A 13,982-nucleotide genomic window follows, 5' to 3' on the forward strand; every position below is an offset into this window, starting at 1 on the left:
GTACTGCTAAAGCTTATTTTTGTTATATAGAACATACGTGTGGTCCTCCAAAGTTTTGCAAACTTTGAGCTAATATCCGGTTCATTTGATCTTAGCATTGAAAATGAAAGATTTGTCCTCCTAAAAGTTTTAAAAATTCATTCAAGGTTGAGGTGCAAAGAGAATTCTTTTTAACTCTTATTAATATGATCATATTTCATACTTCACATCCATGCTCAGGAACGGTCAGAAACACACACACACACACACAGGCGTGCGTGCACACATCCGGAAACACAAACATTCCTCTTCTGATAATTCTGTATTTTTCTGCCCGACACCAAAGAATCCATGAACGCTGTAATAACAGGTAAATAAAGTGCTGCTTATTTGCTGATTAAAAGGTTATTAATGTGAGTAAGAAATACATTTTCTGTCATATTGATTTTCTAATTTTTAAAGTTTTTTTTTTGCTGTCTGCTGTAAACACAAATTCAGAGCAAATAATTAGGTTTAATACGTTTTATTTCTCGGAATTAGTGTGTTAGATCATACTTCATACTGTATCTGTAATTATTAACGACGAAAGTTTTCATATCTCTGTAAGTAAAAATGCAAAGAAATGAATACAGTCGTGAGCATCGAGGAAGCAGCGGCGTGTTCTGGTTTGATCATCTCGGCTCCTGCGTGTTGTGTTTCTCAGGGTGACGAGGAGGATCTCCAGCTCAGGCCTCCGCTCCACAGATCCCCAGCAGTGTTTTCTCATAATCTCCTGCTGTGTCGGACTGGAACACACGGGTTTATACAGCTTTATACAGCTTTTAAAACAACACACACTTTTCATCTGAGAAATATTACGTCCTACAAGCTGCAGGAGACTTTAAACTCCTTTAAAAAAAAAAAAAAAAAAAAAAACAACCTTGAACCATAGTGAATATTTCAATTGAGTAATATTGAGAGGTTGAATAAAAAAAATAAAAAATTAAAGCAAAAAACAAAACAAAAGAAAACAAAATAGATATTAGATAGTGGAGAAATGTTTCTGGACTGGGGGAGGAAACCGGAGTACCCGGAGGAAACCCCCGCAGCACGGGGAGAACACACAAACACACACACACACACAGGGCAGCGGCGGGATTCGAACCCCGGACCCTGGAGGTGTGAGGCAAACGTGCAAACCACTAATCCACCGTGTGGCAATTGTAATTTAATCACGAAGAGGAAGTCGTTTACAATCGAGTATAAACGCTCAGATGCATCACAATAACTACTGACACAGAAATGAAGACACACACACACACACACACTCACACACACACACACACAAAGAAAGTAGGAAGTTCTCAGTCATTGTCAGGGTGAATGATGGGAGTATTTGTGTAAACACTTTGCTCTAACGTACCTTGATATCGGAGTATAAGGAGCGGCCGAACAGTTTTTTATACTCGGCCTTGATGTCCAACATGTCGATCTCGGAGCGGCTGACCATGATCCAAGTCAGCATGGCCTCGTTAGTGCCCGCGCCCTGTAAGAAAAAAATAAAAAATGAACCAGGAGAAGTGAACAAGACTGAACCTGCTGTACAGATACACTGCTGGCTGCGGGATTCACCTCACACACTTTCACCCTCTCACCCTCATCACATTCCTGTCAGTCATTTCACAACCTTTTAAACAAAAGGCACGGAGAACCGAGCCGGAAAAGAACCCGAGCGTGAAAGCAGACGTGCAAGATAGCTGTACAGGACAGCACCTGAACACCAGCTCAGTATAACGTGAATATAATACAAGTAGAAATACAGGCTCAACCAGGTACACGGGTTTACGACACGGGTTTACGACACGGGTTTACTACACGGGTTTACTACAAAGCGTTACTTCCTGCTTAAAAAACACGTGTAAATGGAGGGAGAGGCAAAAATATTTAAGCTTCAGTGCTCAGCTGTGATATTTCCAACATTTATATATTTTTATTTTTAAAAAGGCGGGCGTGTCTGCGAGCCAGACAGACGGGCGTGTCTGCGAGCCGGACAGACGGGCGTGTCTGCGAGCCGGTCAGACGGGCGTGTCTGCGAGCCGGACAGACGGGCGTGTGTGTGAGCTGGACAGACGGGCGTGTCTGCGAGCCAGACAGACGGGCGTGCTCACCTTTCTCTCTTTTTCTTTCATTCTTTCTTTTCATACTTTCTCTCCGTTTTATTCTATTTTATTATTTTCTCTTATTACTTTGTATAATTTTTTCCCTCCATTTCTTTCTTTTTCTTCCTGTATATCCACTGTGTGATCTGTTTGCTGTCTTTACCTTCAAACTCTTATGGAGAAGCTCTGCCATGTACGCCGGGACGCTGTTCGCACATTTCACTGTAAGGACACACACACATTCATCAGTGCTACAGAAAAAAACCATTAACAATAAAACACCTGTTTAATAAAATGAATTTTTTATAAATCAGTGCAAGATCAACACAAAATCTAACATTTCCGAAAAGATAAAAACATAGAACTTGAAATTGACAAAACAAGAAATTGATTTGAACAAAACTATATTTCAATATTTTAAAATAAACACAAACACACAACATCATGCAGGGCCTATACACAGACAAATTCAAAATTGTCCCAAGCATTCAACATACCTATGGCTACTAACAATTCCTCTAAATTCCCGGACATCTCGCTCTCGATGCTCTGCTGCAGGGTTTTCCCGCTCAGGTTCTTATATTCCACCAGTGCTTTAAATAAGACACACACACACACACACACACACACACACACACACAGAGCATTCAGATTTCTGTACAAGTTCTGATACAGTACAGAATTTTTATTCTCCAGTCTGACTCTCACTTTGTCGGAGCTGAGGAACGCTCCTCTGGCAGAGGATATCGATGAACTTGCTCTCGTCCGTCCCCCATTTCTTCTCTCCGGCCTCGTACAGGACCTGCGCAGTCAAGCCCCACGGTAAGTGTGGAAAATGCACAGATGCAGGTTTATGATGCAACACAATACACATGTGGTTTAATATTGTGCAAATTATACATTTCATCCAGAAAAAAAAGGATGTTGGCGTTGAGAAGTGGGAGGCCACGCCTCCTTCATTAGGACTAACAGCCACTGAGGCCACGCCTCCTTCATTAGGACTAACAGCCACTGAGGCCACGCCTCCTTCATTAGGACTAACAGCCACTGAGGCCACGCCTCCTTAATGAGGACTAACAGCCACTGAGGCCACGCCTCCTTCATTAGGACTAACAGCCACTGAGGCCACGCCTCCTTCATTAGGACTAACAGCCACTGAGGCCACGCCTCCTTCATTAGGACTAACAGCCACTGAGGCCACGTCTCCTTCATTAGGACTAACATGCACTGAGGCCACACCTCCTTCATTAGGACTAACAGTCACTGAGGCCACGCCTCCTTCATTAGGACTAACATGTACTGAGGCCACACCTCCTTCATTAGGACTAACATGTACTGAGGCCACACCTCCTTCATTAGGACTAACAGGCACTGAAGCCACGCTTCCTTCAGGGTCTGCATTTCCTTCATTAATAATAATAATAATAATAATAATAATAATAGTAATAGGCATACATAAAGGCCACACCTCTTTCAGTAGAAATAATAAGCACAGAGGCCACGCCTCCCTCATTAATAATAATAGGCACAAAGGCCACATCTTCCTAATGAATTATAATAGGCACAAAGGCCACACCTCCCTCATTAATAATAATAGGCACAAAGGCCACACCTCCCTCATTAATAATAATAGGAGCCGATACCTCATCTCCCTGATTAATAATAACAGGCACAAAGGCCACACCACTTTCAGTAGAAATAATAAGCACAGAGGCCACACCTCCCTCATTAATAATAATAACAGCAATAGGCACAAAGGCCACGCCTCTTTCTGTAGAAATAATAAGCACAGAGGCCACAACTCCCTGATTAGATCTGAATCGCAGAGGCTACACCTCTTTTGTTAGGAATGGGCATCGGGGCCACACCTACTTCATCCTGAACCATTAGAAGGGGAGAGGTGGGGCATTAGCATTGCTCAAATGTAGCTGTTAAAGATTATTTCAGCAGAATTTATCACATTAAATAGTTTAATTACATTCATTAAGGTGTAAAAGCTCCACCCCCTGCACTCCTGTTTACACCCCTAATCATTTCCTAGTTCCAAACATTTGCATGAAAAGAGCTTCTAAACGGAAATCTGCAGTTTCTCTTTGACTTTACCTTCGCATCGGCTTTGGCTTTAGCAGCGTCCACATTGTTACTCTCGTCCCTTCTGCCCTGTGAGTTAAACAAAGCGAGCGGCTCACGTTACACACGTTACACGTTTCCATCCATCAGCCAAAGATGCAAAACCTCCCATAATGCACCGACCTCAGCCAGGGTGGTCAGAGTTTTCCCAAAATTTCCCCCCACCTCCGACTTCAGATCGTTAGTCAGCGCTCTCCCCGTCTCTGTAACACACCGTCAGTCACATTACATCAACTTTACAGCGTGTGACAGTCACATGATCTTCTAAACCAGAATAATAAAACTACAAACCCTGTAAGTATGCGTCAGACAGAGCTTTGATCTGATGGTTGGATCGGGAGGCGAGGATCTCGATCAGCGTGCTCTCTGTAGTTCCAGCTCCCTGAGACGCCACAGACAGAGACTTTTAACCAAATACATCATTTATCTCACACACACACATTTATAAAACACACACTTCTACTGCTTTATGTGATTCATAAAAGTATGTTTTTAATTGAAGTCCTGATTAAATTAGAGTGCATGTATTTGATCATTTTTAATCACCAGGATAAAACAAGACGACACACAGAATATAAAAGTGTAAAGCTCTTACTTTAATTGCTTTTTTAATTGCCTTCATGTCGAACTGCCCCGGCGGGGTGACGAGAGCCACCAGGATGTCCTCAAAGTTTCCTTTAGTGTCTCCCTTCAGAGCGTCCACGAGAGACTGCAAATCAACATGCAGACTAAAGCTGAATCGCTGAGTAAACGTACAGTCCTGCACGAACACTGCTACAGGACAATACTGAGTGTTTTATTCCCCTTCTACTGCAGCAACTCATCAAGCTCGTAAACCTGCGCTACTGTCCGAGCTGCCGTTCTAGAGAATGACATGGTTCATCAACACCTTCTGACCACCCCGAATGTAAGCGTGGGTATACAAGCAGGACATGATGATAACCGGCTGTCTCTGGTGTTTCTTAGTCTGAACTATGGAGCTCTTCATGAGCTAAGGGAAGGGTTTGTTTGTTGTTTGTTTTTTGTTTATTTTGAGGAGATGATGGAGCGGTGGAGTTTTTACCTTTCCAGTCGCGTCCTGGTACGCTTTACAGATCTGCTGACGCTGAGCGCTGCTCCTCTTAGTCAGAATGTCAATCAGAGTCTTCTCATTGGTGCCTTAAGATGCCAACACACACACACACACACACACACACACACACATAATCTTTGAGACAATGTGGGTGTTCAAACATAATAATAATGATGATGATGATGATGATGGAGGTTTTGAAGCACTCCTCTCACCGAATCCTTCGATGGCCTTCCGTAAAGCAGCAGCGTCTTCACCTGCGTTAAAACCCGCTTTATCCTTAATGGTTCCTCGACCCTGAGAGGCAGACCAGAACGACACAGAGATGAAGACGAAGATCGCGCAAGGACGGACTTACAGAGACAGACTGCGAGTCCAGTGAGTCCTGAAGGAGGCTTAAAATCATTCTGAGACACGAGACTAATCGTCCAACGCGAATGTGTGTCCAATACACGGCGATGCAGTTAAACAGTCATGTTTACACACTCATGTCCTCGGTTTGTAAAACATTATTATATCACTACAGTGTCACAACAAATATATTTTTCTCATGATGCCTTTGTCTTTTTGATTATTAAAAAAAATTTTTCTGACCTTGAAATGAAACCTCTATCGCTATGGTGATCTGGCTGATGAACATGGCAGGGTGTCTCATGTAAACAAATAGGAATCTGTTTTTCGCTTTCGCGAAGACACAACACTTCTAAACGCAGAGTTCAGTTAACGCTCAGAGTCAGCTACACCCCTCACCACACCTCAAATACCGTTTGGTTGTGTCACAGGTTCCCAACCCCTTTTTTTAAATTAAAAAAAATAAATAAATAAACAATGGCAAAGAAGTCAAACAGGTTTATGGCAGCAATATGTTTAGCGTGTTTATGTTCATACATGCTTCTTTATTATCACAAATAACAAAATGGTATAAATTTTTATTTATTTATTTATTTATTTAAAAATACATACAGGTTTTGTATCAAATACTAAAATAGTAAAACGTCGCATGCAAAAGTTTTTACACCTGATACAATTACTGTACATTCATTGGTTTACTGTAACACACTCGGGAAGGAATGTTAATTAGCTGATTAACCGGATCAGGTGTGTTCGAGCAGAAAAAAAACATTAACACGACCCAGACCGTAACCAAGGTTAGAAACGTGCGTGTAGAATGAACGCAAAATCCTGAGAGGATCTCAAAGCTGTCTTCGGCGTTTTTGCTACCTGTGGGACCGGTTGCACCAGCTGGACGTACAGTACACCTGGTTGTGAAACTATAGACTGGACGTAAAACGCACCACAAGTCCTACGTAGAAGTCCGAGTACCAAACCTAGTGATCATGAAGTAACATCTGCGAGCCCAACATCATCTCCTGTTAAGGGTGTGTAAACTATTGCATTTTAACTACAGGACTATAACTTAAAGAACTTGTTATTCACGAAACAACAACATGGCGCGTTGTATTTCTTCAAATATGTGAATCTTGCTCCGGTGATGGGTTTTGAAAGGAATCTCCAGCCACTAACAGGTGAAAAGATCCTTTAAGTCAGGCATAATTTGATTTCTCTTCAGTTTATTACACGGTCGTCTTGTTTACAGCTTCACACACATGTGAAACATCTGTACCGGAGATCTTCAGTCCGATCCACACACGGCTGCAGGTTTTCATTCCAGCCAAACTGGAGGCAAACTTGATGGCTGACTGGATGATCTGATCAAACGAGAGAAGCCAGGTGTGGCACCTGTTCGGCTGGAATGAAAGGATGCAGCCACACCGGCTCTCTCTCTCTCTCTCTCTCTCTCTCTCTCTCTCTGGATAAGACCGAATACGCCTGATATATACTTCTGTGTGTTAATGCAGAAAAGATAAACCTCAAAATTACTTTACTCACCCCAGGAGAAGCCATTCCAGATGTTAGGATGGGTTGTAACCCTGCAGTGAGAGATTATACACTGTGTTATCTGATGCTTTCCTCCTCCTCCTCTCTTCAATCCAAGACCTTCATTAGATCACCTGTATAATCACTCTATAGTAAGTATTCTAAACACTAACTGCACAATAAACCCTGCAGAACAGATATCATGCACTGGAGGTTATAGTACACTCTATACCCTGAAAACTGACTCAAAATGGATCCAAAGTTTATCCGAATACGCACCGAGAGAACGCAGGGTTTATCCGGACATCTACACGAGTCTCTGTTTGCTTTATTTTCTCAATAAAGGGATGATAAAAGTCTGTTTTATTACCTTGTCTCGATGATAATCTCCCCTAACACACGGTGGTGTTTAGAGCAGGTAAACACCCGACTAATGCAGGAAGTGAATCACCTTTCCCGAAATCAGCGCACCTTGTTTAATAGCGATGGGCGTTACGATTCACTCCACTGAATCGATTCTTTAGAATAGACTCGCGGGATTTGATTCGTTTGATTCACCACGCAGACTCCATGATAACTTTTTCGAAAGATAGATAGATAAATAAATAAATAAATAAATAAATGCCTCCGACTAATTCCCCAAATTATGGTTTTAACATACAGCGGTTTTGCATAAGTTTTGACACCCCTAGCTTACTAACTTTCATTTGCTATGCTAACAATCCCCTGTGTGTGTGTGTGGTGCTGTTAGCTAACACAATGTAGACATAACTGAGGGAAATTATCTAGTTACACAGTATATACTATAGTCAAGTTAGCTTAAAACTGTAAGTATTACATGTAATGTTTACAACGCCCTAAGAATATTTCCTTATAGCACATGAAAAATGACCGTTACCCCACACGCGTCATGGTGAAAGGACTGATGTTTTTTCACTGGTTGTGATCGTCTACGTTTCTATGGTTCTGAACAAAACTGTATGTGATTGACGTTTTGACCACTGGCGCGCTGTCTCTAATATCTTCTTACTCTAGATGCTAGCTAGCCACTAACCTTTTCCATTTCAATTACATCAACATGGGGTAGCAAGAAAGCTAACTGACTAATCCATATTTATTAATTAGCATGAATTAGCATGACTTCGGCTTTTTTTTCTTTTTGTGTATTTTCCAACACAGATATGAACTCTGAGGGGAGAAAGAAAGGAGAAAGAAAGGAGGAAGAAAGAAAGAAAGAAAGAAAGGAGGAGGAAAAAGAAAGAAAGGAGGGGAGAAAGAAAGGAGGAAGAAAAAGAAAGAAAGAAAGAAAGAAAGAAGGGAAGGAGGGAGGGAGGAAAGAGAAAGAAAGGAGGAAAGAAAGAAGGAAAGAAAGAAGGGAAGGAGGGAGGGAGGGAGGAAAGAAAGAAAGAAGGAAAGAAAGAAAGGAGGGAGGGAGGAAAGAGAGAAAGAAAGGAGGAAAGAAAGAAGGGAAGGAGGGAGGGAGGAAGGAAAGAAAGAAAGAAGGAAGCTAAGAAGGGAGGGAGGAAAGAGAGAAAGAAAGGAGGAAAGAAAGAAAGAAGGGAAGGAGGGAGGAAAGAGAAAGAAAGAAGGAAAGAAAGAAAGAAGGGAAGGAGGGAGGGAGGAAAGAGAGAAAGAAAGAAGGAAAGAAAGAAAGAAAGAAGGAAAGAAAGAAAGAAAGAAAGGAGGAAAGAAAGAAAGAAGAGAAGGAGGGAGGGAGGAATGAAAGAAGGAAAGAAAGAAAGAAAGAAAGAAAGAAGGAAAGAAAGAAAGAAAGAAGGAAAGAAAGAAAGAAAGAAAGAAAGGAGGAAAGAAAGAAGAGAAGGAGGGAGGGAGGAATGAAAGAAGGAAAGAAAGAAAGAAAGAAGGAAAGAAAGAAAGAAAGAAAGAAGGAAAGAAAGAAAGAAAGAAGGAAAGAAAGAAAGAAAGGAGGAAAGAAAGAAAGAAGAGAAGGAGGGAGGGAGGAATGAAAGAAGGAAAGAAAGAAAGAAAGAAAGAAGGAAAGAAAGAAAGAAAGAAAGAAGGAAAGAAAGAAAGAAAGAAAGAAGGAAAGAAAGAAAGAAAGGAGGAAAGAAAGAAAGAAGAGAAGGAGGGAGGGAGTAATGAAGGAAGGAAAGATGTGAAATGTAATAAACATGAGTGGGGTGGATTACTTCCTCAGTTGTTTTTGTTTGTTTGTTTGTTTGTTCTAAAATGCCACCCTGTCATGGATTATTTTCCTATAACAGCACTACACAGTGTTTTATTCCTCTTGTACCACAGCAAACTGTCGTACATTTTATCCTTTTATAGATACATTTAATGCTGACAAGTCAGTGCCTGTTCTCGCTTACGACAATAGCAGCTACAGTCTAAACATGTGTAATAAATAAAATAATAAAGAAATGACATGTATAAATGAATAAATACATGTGTCTCCCTCTCGTGGTTGTTCTTTAATATTACAGTTTTATGCGCTTGTGTTGCTGAAGCTCGTGCCAGCCTGCGTTCCTCAGTTCCTTCCTCAACCTCACAAATCTCTACTTCAATTCATCCTGGCATTAAAAATGAAAGATCTGTCCTCCTAAAAAGTTGTACGATTGCGTCAAGGTGACATGCTCATCAACGGTCACTCTCTCTCTCTCTCTCTCTCTCTCACACACACACACACACACACACACACACACACACACACACACACTGCAGCTACCTGCATGACCAACATTCAGCTGGGATTTAATCCATGTGCAGTTCGAAACGAATTCCTTTCAGATTTCTGTTCTGTTCTGTTTTCCACCACATGATGGCGTCTTCTTCACATTTTCCAACACGGGATCAACTTTTCCTCTGTTGCCATGGCGAAGCAGCAGAAGACTGGATGGAGACGATGGACACGTCCTGCTGATTACTCCTAAAATATCAATCCTGACAACTCTGTTCTGGTGTTTTCTGTCCCATCCTCTCCTGTCCTTCTCGGTCTTCATTCGTCCTGTTCTGCTCTCTCTCTCTCTCTCTCTCTCTCTCTCTCTCTCTCTCTGTGTCTTCTTTTTCCCTGTTTTTTCGTTTTTTGTCTTTATTTTTGTCCTCTTTTTTTCTGTTCGGTCCTCTTCCTTCTTCCTTTGTCCTGTTCTGCCCTCTTTCAGTTTTTTTTTGTTCTTTTCTTTGTTCTTAGTTTGTTCTGTCCTCATTTGCCTGCTTTTGTCCTCTTTCATCCTGATTGTCCTCTTTTGCTCTGTCTTGTCCTCTTATGTCCTCTTTCAATCTATCCTGTCCTTTTCTTCTGTGCTATGTTCTTTGATCCTTTTTGTTCTGCTTTGTCTCTTTGTCCTCTTTTGAACTTTTCCATTCTGTTCTGTCCTCTTTCCTTCTGATCTGTCCTGTTTTACACACACACTTACACACACACACACACACACACACACAGATGCTCTTCAGCTTTTTTGTGACCTGTGAAGAATAAATTAACTCTATTTAATGTGTGAAACCCTGCCAAACATCTCCGTCCACCTCAAACCGCTCTTTCAGACCGAACGCTGGATCCTGAGCTGCGATGAGAGTTAAAGCCTTCAGACGAGACGCGGGTGTCCACCGGGCCTCGCTCCCTCCCGCTGCTTCAACCCCAAGACCAGGGAAAGATCTCAATCAACATGTGATTAATAACTCTGAGGCTGAGAACACATCAGGAAGCAATTATTGACCGAGCTCCTTCGTCTTCACATGTCGCTCAACGTGTGCGTCTGCACCACACCGAATTCTCTCTTCGGACTTTATTTATCACAGCGTTCCAGCGAGTTTCTGTTACAGCACAGCGAGCCATCACTACCGCCTCCACCTCCGAACCTTCACCGCTCAACACCACACACATCCTGCAAGATCTCAAAGCTCACCTCGGTGTGACGTGGGGTGAAGACACGGGACATAGTCCTCACCGTGTCCTCACCGTGTCCTCACCCTCACCTCATCCTCACCGTGTCCTCACCGTGTCCTCACCCTCACCTCGTCCTCACCGTGTCCTCACCGTGTCCTCACCCTCACCACGTCCTCACCCTCACTGTGTCCTCACCTCGTCCTCACCTCGTCCTCACCACGTCCTCACCCTCACTGTGTCCTCACCCTCACTGCGTCCTCACCCTCACCTCGTCCTCACCCTCACTGTGTCCTCACCCTCACCGCGTCCTCACCCTCACCTCGTCCTCACCTCATCCTCACCACGTCCTCACCCTCACCTCATCCTCACTGCGTCCTCACCCTCACCTCGTCCTCACCGCGTCCTCACCCTCACCTCGTCCTCACCCTCACCTCGTCCTCACCTCATCCTCACCACGTCCTCACCCTCACCTCATCCTCACTGCGTCCTCACCCTCACCTCATCCTCACTGCGTCCTCACCCTCACCTCGTCCTCACCTCATCCTCACCACGTCCTCACCGCGTCCTCACCGCGTCCTCACCCTCACCTCGTCCTCACCCTCACCTCGTCCTCACCTCATCCTCACCACGTCCTCACCCTCACCTCATCCTCACCCTCACTGTGTCCTCACCCTCACCTTGTCCTCACCCTCACCCTCACCTCGTCCTCACCTCATCCTCACCACGTCCTCACCCTCACCTCGTCCACACCGCATCCTCACCCTCACTGTGTCCTCACCCTCACCGTGTCCTCACCGCGTCCTCACCCTCACCGCGTCCTCACCGTGTCTGTCTGTTTTTATAGGAAATGACTAGAATTATGCAAAAAGAAAAAAAACTTTAAAAAACACTTTAAAGAATGTTTAGAGGAAAAATTACCAGGGATATGAACGGAGAATTAAAGTCATAAAGTGCAAATAAATAAACAAACAAACAAATCAACGAATTTAGGTTTGTTTTTTTGTTTTTTTAACTCGACAGAAAATATTCATATTTTTTAAAAAATATGGTTAAGACCAAGAAAAATGACCATTAATATGAAAGGAAAATAAAGCGCATTTTAACTCACTAATTAATGAACTACATCGCTAAATAAAAAAAAAAAAAAACAAAGGCAAAAAAAATGAGAAGGTTTTAAGGGTTTCTTTTCTTTTTCGATCCATAAAAACATTCGATAAAATCAAATAAACAAAAGAAAAGAAAAAATTAGGCATGCGGCGTTTTTTTCTCCCCTTTTCAGAAAAATCCTTTTGTTCTTTGAGAGAGAGAGAGAGGAAAAGACGTTTAGAAAATACGTTCAAGCATATTCAAAAATAAACTACAATACAAAGCCTAGGTTCCCTCTAGTACCCTTAAAAGGTTCCATGTAAAGACCCCACAACAAACTTCCGTTTCAGAACCGTTTCCAAACAGAAATTCTCCAGAACTCTCCAAACCGGTAACGATCCCAAAAAGCCTTGCAGTCTCACAAAACTAAAGAGTACTATACCTCTTCCTTGGTACTTTTTGATGTCGGAACTTTAATATCGACCCCGAAATGTAAATATAGTACCTTTAAAAAACAGATTTAATGTTCATGACAGGATCATAACTATCTTCAGGTAGATTTAAAGCTACACTAGGGAACAGATACGTACTACAGCTACTAAAACGATACGGCTCCTGACGACAAGGAACGGTACCTGGAATCACGCGATGGAACAGCGTTCACTTCGGGTTTCAGCGTTATACACACCTTCAGTGTTTCAGGATCTCAAATATCCTGGAGTTCAACTATAACTCAAACTTCCCATCCTCCACTACATCGTTCCAAAACGAAGGAGACGTCCCGCTTGGAAACCGATGGTCTTCTCAAAATCCGAGTTCAGCAAGTGACGACAGATCAAAATGGCCGCTCGCAGCAGGAACGGTAAGCGCAGCGGCGCTTCGTACCCGTCAATGAGTTACGCCGTATATACTGTAAGTATTCGCCTTAGATCAATCCACGTACAGACATTTTCACTTAAATCTATACCGCAGACTCTACAGGTCACCGATTACCCAACACGGCCAGCTGGTCAGCTTGTTGCTAATACAAGACGAACACGGAGGCGTCCGTCTGATCGACGCTTCGTCGCTTGAATGCAGGGATCGAAAATGACATCATTCTGAGGTTAATCGAATGAAGTATAACTCCAGAAGTGGGTGTGGCCTAAACCAGAATGTTCTGAACTCAATTGTGATGAGTGATGTGTATTTTCCTCCTCGGTTATAGATTTAACAAGCGCACACGTCTGTATGTTGATCGATCTAACGCGAACACATTTGCAGGTAAGAAGTGCTGCTGCGTTTATGTCTCATGCTGATTTGACGGCGGCCATCTTGATTTGACGTCACTCGCCGGACTCGCAGGGACGCGGAGGCGAGCAGACCGCGCAGGGTTCCTGAGCCGGGAGGGCGTTTTTTTTTCCTGCTTGGAAGTTCGAGTATCACGAGACAAACGCAGCGTAATTTTGGTTCGCACCCGCTGAAGGGTTTTATAGCGAACTTAGCTGGTTTCATTTCCAAACTATACACAAACTCGTAGCGTGATTTAAATCAGGACGCTTCCAATGACGGCTGAGCGTTCATGAACATCAACACGGTGTTTAATTCGCCGGCTTACACTAGCAGGAAAGTAAAAATCTTTTCTTTTCTTTTTAAAATTATTGTCCAAACGAAAGAATAACGTGCTTATCTGTTCATTCTTTAGAACGTATTCATGTACATCCGTATTATACAGGATTCTCACCCTGTTAAAAAACAAGAACGATACCGAACACATCAGCGGAACACAACAGCTTGGAGAGAAAGAGTTCCACCATCTTCATCATCATCATCATCATCATCATCACCATCATGATCATGATCATGGCCACTGCTT

The 13,982-nt window shown here is 42.8% G+C and overlaps 1 protein-coding gene across 1 annotated transcript; it reads right to left on the reverse strand.

Annotated features, from left to right (window-relative positions):
* Positions 1-486: 486 nt before the first annotated feature.
* Positions 487-7,657, reverse strand: LOC128620458 (annexin A3-like). Its single transcript, XM_053645480.1, has 13 exons — positions 7,568-7,657; positions 7,210-7,250; positions 5,535-5,616; positions 5,311-5,405; positions 4,843-4,956; positions 4,539-4,629; positions 4,371-4,450; positions 4,221-4,277; positions 2,826-2,919; positions 2,615-2,710; positions 2,281-2,339; positions 1,382-1,504; positions 487-764 (listed from the first exon to the last, which is right to left on the reverse strand). Exons 2-13 carry the CDS (start codon positions 7,222-7,224, stop codon positions 705-707), a joined length of 966 nt encoding a protein of 321 aa, XP_053501455.1. The 5' UTR covers positions 7,225-7,250; positions 7,568-7,657; the 3' UTR covers positions 487-704.
* Between the last annotated feature and the right edge of the window lie 6,325 nt (positions 7,658-13,982).

The sequence above is a fragment of the Ictalurus furcatus genome, chromosome 16 (assembly GCF_023375685.1).
Source record: "Ictalurus furcatus strain D&B chromosome 16, Billie_1.0, whole genome shotgun sequence".
In the NCBI taxonomy this organism is placed as follows: domain Eukaryota; kingdom Metazoa; phylum Chordata; class Actinopteri; order Siluriformes; family Ictaluridae; genus Ictalurus; species Ictalurus furcatus.